Source organism: Sinocyclocheilus anshuiensis, unplaced genomic scaffold (genome assembly GCF_001515605.1).
Source record: "Sinocyclocheilus anshuiensis isolate Anshui unplaced genomic scaffold, SAMN03320099.WGS_v1.1 scaffold1629, whole genome shotgun sequence".
NCBI lineage: Eukaryota > Metazoa > Chordata > Actinopteri > Cypriniformes > Cyprinidae > Sinocyclocheilus > Sinocyclocheilus anshuiensis.
Genome location: NW_015540936.1, coordinates 43,694 through 50,450, shown reverse-complemented (window position 1 = coordinate 50,450; position 6,757 = coordinate 43,694). Strand labels below are relative to the sequence as shown.

Below are 6,757 nucleotides of genomic sequence, written 5' to 3'. Positions count from 1 at the left end.
CCCCCCCCCCCACACACACACACACACACACACACACACACACACACACACAGCTAGTTAAAGCAATGAGCCACTGCAAGATCATTGTAATATAAAATTAAATGCGTAAAATCACTGTAAATATACAGAATGCAGCAACATGATACATTATTAATTTTATTAATAACAGAATATAAACACTTCTGCCACAAACGAGCTGTTGATTAGTGTTGATTAGAGCTGTTTACTGTTGCTAAGCGACGTATGTGTGTCACGGGTGTGTGTTTATGGCGTCAGACACAATCTGTCTGATCAAACATTCTAACACTCAGATTCAGTCAAAACAGACAAACGCCTGCAATCCCAGAATCCCCTGAGTGTGTTTACAGCTGAAGACGTGTTTCCGTTTGTTCAGTTTCGATTAACACTTTTCAAGCTGATGAACAACTGAAAACATGAGTCAAATGAGAGCAGAATCAAACTTTAATTTTAACAAATTTTAAGTTTTAGAATTTTTGTTGTTTTTGTAATTTTTAATGTCTATAGTTATTAATAATTTTTATTTTACATTTTTTATTTTTTTGTTTACACTTCAATTTTAGTTGGAAGTTTTAGAAATGTTGTTGTGTTTTTAGCCTTTTTTATTCGTCTTTTTAAAAACATGTTTATATAGATTTTAATCATTTTTATTTTTAGTTTATTTAGTTTTAGTTTTTTTTAGTACTGCAACTTCAAATAAACGAAAATAGAAATGCTTTCTTGGCAACTAGCTGAAATAAAAAAAGTAGTGCTGTCAAACAATTAATCGCATCCAAAATAAAGGTTTTTGTTTACATTATATATGTGTGTGTACTATGTATATTTATTATGTATATATAAATACACACACATACAGTATATATTTTGAAAATGTTTACGTTTATACATTTATATATTCATATTCTTATATTTTATATTATATACAAATATGTTTAATATATAAACATAACATATTTTTCTGAAATATATACATGCATGTGTGTGTATTTATATACATAATATATACACAGTACGAACACATATATTATGTAAACAAAAACTTTTATTTTGGATCACGATTAATCGTTTGACAGCACAAAAAAAAGTTTCAAAACTTTTTTTTTTTTTTTTTTAAGTAAAAACATTTTTTGTTTTATGGTTCTAGTTAACTACAATAATAACCATCACATCTAAATGGTGTCAATGGAAGGAAAATACTTCATAATAAAGATTTAAAACATCTCATGAAATATATGAAGCTCCTTTATTGTAAAAATTCAATAAAAATGAGGTGTAATGAGACGTCAGGAGTATGAATCTGGAGAGATCAGAGATCTGCAGTGGGCCACAGTGCACTGTGGGATAGGTTTTAAAGCGTTGAGATTAGTGCAGGATGTTATTAGCGCATTGAAACGCATCAAAGCAGAACATCACTGCTGAACGTGCCCAAACATTCACCAGACTACCCATGATGCACCAGTCAAAGACTCAATGGCATGATGGATCATTTATCTGTGGGTGGTCAGACGTTCTGAACAGCTTTACATTAGGGATGTAACGATATCTAAATCTCACAGTGATATTATTGCAATATAAAGTCCACGATATGATATTTATTGTGATATTTAAAAAGAAAAAAAGACAAATGAAGAATTGGGAAAAAATGAAAATTGTGTACATTTTAAAGTTAAATTATTCTATCTAATGCACTTTGAGAGTTCAAAATTAAGAGCTCCAACCCTCGTTCTTAACTAAGAAAACTTAGGTCAGAAAAAAGGTATATTTCATAGGTATATTATTTTTGCTTTACACTACAGTAGGGAAATTACAATACTTCTTTCCTAATTTCTACACTTGAAAGAGATCATTTGAATTTGGACTGCATTTAAACCGCTAGCTGTCAGCAATTCATACGTCACTTTTTAACTTTTATTTTGATTTATTTTCCAGCTTCAGTGAAAACATGCTTACAAAAACACAAACACGTCTCACTACAAATCTAGTGAAACGCTGTAATCATCTGCCGGGAAAATAAAGCATAACTGCTGTTCCCAAACGCGTGCTAAACTCACAGCTCATGAAATAAAGGAGTGGACTGCATTCATTCAGTGTGAACGAGTCGTTCTGAGATGCAGAAAACACTGGATCACGAGCTGATCGTCTGAACCAAGTGAGCTCTTCGCTTTCAAACGCAGCGCAAACAGACTTGATGAAGGGATTAAGCATACTGTGCTTTCGGTTTGAGTTCGTTTGACAGATACTGTGCCAAAGCATAATGACCCAAAACAAATATATTTTAAAAACTACACTTTTTGCCCAGAAGACCTATCTTTTCATATCATCATGTGATCACGATAATATCGAGACTGTTGATTATATCGTTCCATCCCTACTTTACATTCAACAGATTCGCAGTTTCTAATCATTTTTAGTTTAGGTATTTTTAAAATATATTTTCCATTTTCACTTTAATTTCACCTAGTGTAAGTTTTAGTCGTTTTGGACACTCTTACCCTCTCAACACTTAAAGAGTAAACTGACCAGCCTGTTTGTGAGCGTCTGCATGTGATGTAAGCATTAGGAAACATTCAGCATGTGAAGCGTCTCACCGTGATTTGTTGAGGACGGGTTCTGCGTCGTGGAACCACTCGATCAGCGGCGGCGGCTTGGCTCTGAACTGACAGTGAAACACGGCCTCCTCATTACGCAGAACCACCTGATCCACCGGAGCCACCAGCACACGGGGAACAGACTTATCTGAACACACACAGAGAGACAGAAGAGTCACGCTTCAGCTTATGAATATAGAGTAAAGACACTCACTCACACTCATCTACTTGCCAGCTGCTAACAGCACTGACAGCTCCTGTCAGGTGTCACGTGACCTTTGACCTTTAGCACACCTGGATCAGACCACATTCCACAGAGAGAAACTCATCTGACGTCCCTCCGTTTGATCCTTGTGCTCCTGCGGGACGTGATTCTATAAATCACCCTTTACTGATTTATAGTCACATTTACAATCGTGATCATGTTCAATAAACATATTCATACAGTTACTAATGAAACAAAACTCACATAGTCATTTTAGGTTGAATGAAATTAATATTAATCTGTTGAATATTAAATGTTGATTACATCAACATTGTGTTGATCTTTTTTTTTTATATATTCATTTTAAGTTTAATCAAAATCATTTTTTAATCAATTACTGATTCAGCAATACATAAATGTTGTTAATGATTTAATCAAGTGTTGTCCGTCCGACAGAGATATTCCTGTTGGTTTATGATGTTTTGTGATGATGCGACTCATGATAAGTGTTTTTATCGTCTTGTTCACAGGAAATGCAGCTCTACACGAACTCCATTTCTGCAACTGCTGCAAGTTTGAGTCGCTTATAATGTAATGTAAATGTAGATCTAGATCAGATAGAAATGCTTTAAATCAGACAGACATGCTGTAGGCCATACAGACACGTTCTAGAACAGACAGACAGGCAGACAGACATGCTCTGGGATCAGACAGACACGCTGTAGATCAGGCAGACACACTCTAGGATCAGACAGACATGCTCTAGGATCAGATAGAAATGCTTTAGATCAGACAGACAGGCTCTAGATCAGACAGACATGCTGTAGGTCAGACAGACAGGCTCTAGATCAGATAGACAGGCAGACAGACATGCTCTGGAATCAGACAAGACACGCTGTAGATCAGACAGACACACTCTAGGATCAGACAGACATGCTGTAGGTCAGACAGACAGTTTAAAATATATTTTCCATTTTCACTTTAATTTCACCTAGTGTAAGTTTTAGTCGTTTTGGACACTCTTACCCTCTCAACACTTAAAGAGTAAACTGACCAGCCTGTTTGTGAGCGTCTGCATGTGATGTAAGCATTAGGAAACATTCAGCATGTGAAGCGTCTCACCGTGATTTGTTGAGGACGGGTTCTGCGTCGTGGAACCACTCGATCAGCGGCGGCGGCTTGGCTCTGAACTGACAGTGAAACACGGCCTCCTCATTACGCAGAACCACCTGATCCACCGGAGCCACCAGCACACGGGGAACAGACTTATCTGAACACACACAGAGAGACAGAAGAGTCACGCTTCAGCTTATGAATATAGAGTAAAGACACTCACTCACACTCATCTACTTGCCAGCTGCTAACAGCACTGACAGCTCCTGTCAGGTGTCACGTGACCTTTGACCTTTAGCACACCTGGATCAGACCACATTCCACAGAGAGAAACTCATCTGACGTCCCTCCGTTTGATCCTTGTGCTCCTGCGGGACGTGATTCTATAAATCACCCTTTACTGATTTATAGTCACATTTACAATCGTGATCATGTTCAATAAACATATTCATACAGTTACTAATGAAACAAAACTCACATAGTCATTTTAGGTTGAATGAAATTAATATTAATCTGTTGAATATTATATGTTGATTACATCAACATTGTGTTGATCTTTTTTTTTTATATATTCATTTTAAGTTTAATCAAAATCATTTTTTAATCAATTACTGATTCAGCAATACATAAATGTTGTTAATGATTTAATCAAGTGTTGTCCGTCCGACAGAGATATTCCTGTTGGTTTATGATGTTTTGTGATGATGCGACTCATGATAAGTGTTTTTATCGTCTTGTTCACAGGAAATGCAGCTCTACACGAACTCCATTTCTGCAACTGCTGCAAGTTTGAGTCGCTTATAATGTAATGTAAATGTAGATCTAGATCAGATAGAAATGCTTTAAATCAGACAGACATGCTGTAGGCCATACAGACACGTTCTAGAACAGACAGACAGGCAGACAGACATGCTCTGGAATCAGACAGACACACTCTAGGATCAGAAAGACATGCTCTAGGGATCAGATAGAAATGCTTTAGATCAGACAGACAGGCTCTAGATCAGACAGACATGCTGTAGGTCAGACAGACAGGCTCTAGATCAGATAGACAGGCAGACAGACATGCTCTGGAATCAGACAGACACACTCTAGGATCAGAAAGACATGCTCTAGGGATCAGATAGAAATGCTTTAGGTCAGACAGACAGGCTCTAGATCAGACAGACATGCTGTAGGTCAGACAGACAGGCTCTAGATCAGATAGACAGGCAGACAGACATGCTCTGGAATCAGACATACATGCTGTAGATCAGACAGACACGCTCTAGATCAGACAGACACACTCTAGGATCAGACAGACATGCTCTAGGATCAGATAGAAATGCTTTAGATCAGACAGACAGGCTCTAGATCAGACAGACATGCTGTAGGTCAGACAGACAGGCTCTAGATCAGATAGACAGGCAGACAGACATGCCCTGGAATCAGACAGACACGCTGTAGATCAGACAGACACACTCTAGGATCAGACAGACATGCTCTAGGATCAGACAGACATGCTGTAGATCAGACAGACACGCTTTAGGATCAGACAGAAATGCTGTAGATCAGACAGACATGCTCTAGATCAGACAGACACGCTGTAGGTCAGACAGACATGCTCTAGATCAGAAAGACACGCTGTAGATCAGACAGACATGCTGTAGATCAGACAGACACGCTTTAGGATCAGACAGAAATGCTGTAGATTAGACAGACATGCTCTAGATCAGACAGACACGCTGTAGGTCAGACAGACATGCTCTAGATCAGAAAGACACGCTGTAGATCAGACAGACATGCTGTAGATCAGACAGACACGCTCTAGATCAGACAGACACACTCTAGGATCAGACAGACATGCTCTAGGATCAGACAGACACGCTCTAGGATCAGACAGACACGCTCTAGGATCAGACAGAAACGCTCTAGATCAGATAGACGCGCTCTAGGATCAGACAGACACACTCTAGGATCAGACAGAAACGCTCTAGATCAGATAGACGCTCTAGGATCAGACAGACACGCTCTAGATCAGACAGACACACTCTAGGATCAGACAGACATGCTCTAGGATCAGACAGACATGCTGTAGATCAGACAGACACGCTCTAGATCAGACAGACACACTCTAGGATCAGACAGACATGCTCTAGGATCAGACAGACATGCTGTAGATCAGACAGACACACTTTAGGATCAGACAGAAATGCTGTAGATCAGACAGACATGCTCTAGATCAGACAGACACGCTGTATGTCAGACAGACATGATCTAGATCAGACAGACACGCTGTAGATCAGACAGACATGCTGTAGACCAGACAGACACGCTGTAGATCAGACAGACATGCTGTAGACCAGACAGACACGCTGTAGATCAGACAGACATGCTGTAGACCAGACAGACACGCTGTAGATCAGACAGACATGCTGTAGACCAGACAGACACGCTGTAGATCAGACAGACATGCTGTAGACCAGACAGACACGCTGTAGATCAGACAGACATGCTGTAGACCAGACAGACACGCTGTAGATCAGACAGACATGCTGTAGACCAGACAGACACGCTGTAGATCAGACAGACATGCTGTAGACCAGACAGACACGCTGTAGATCAGACAGACATGCTGTAGACCAGACAGACACGCTGTAGATCAGACAGACATGCTGTAGACCAGACAGACACGCTGTAGATCAGACAGACATGCTGTAGACCAGACAGACACGCTGTAGATCAGACAGACATGCTGTAGACCAGACAGACACGCTGTAGATCAGACAGACATGCTGTAGACCAGACAGACACGCTCTAGGATCAGACAGACATGCTGTAGATCAGACAGACA

At 39.4% G+C, this 6,757-nt stretch overlaps 1 protein-coding gene across 1 annotated transcript in view; it reads right to left on the bottom strand.

Moving 5' to 3' along the window:
* Positions 1–6,757, bottom strand: part of LOC107689575 (inactive tyrosine-protein kinase 7-like) — a 67,424-nt gene that overhangs the window by 16,980 nt on the left and 43,687 nt on the right. Inside the window, exons 7-10 of the mRNA XM_016487596.1 lie at positions 3,934–4,081; positions 3,682–3,686; positions 2,607–2,754; positions 2,539–2,542 (exon numbers count right to left, since the gene is read on the bottom strand). Coding sequence (XP_016343082.1) covers positions 2,539–2,542; positions 2,607–2,754; positions 3,682–3,686; positions 3,934–4,081 — 305 coding nt within the window. The remainder of the gene's footprint in view (positions 1–2,538; positions 2,543–2,606; positions 2,755–3,681; positions 3,687–3,933; positions 4,082–6,757) is intronic.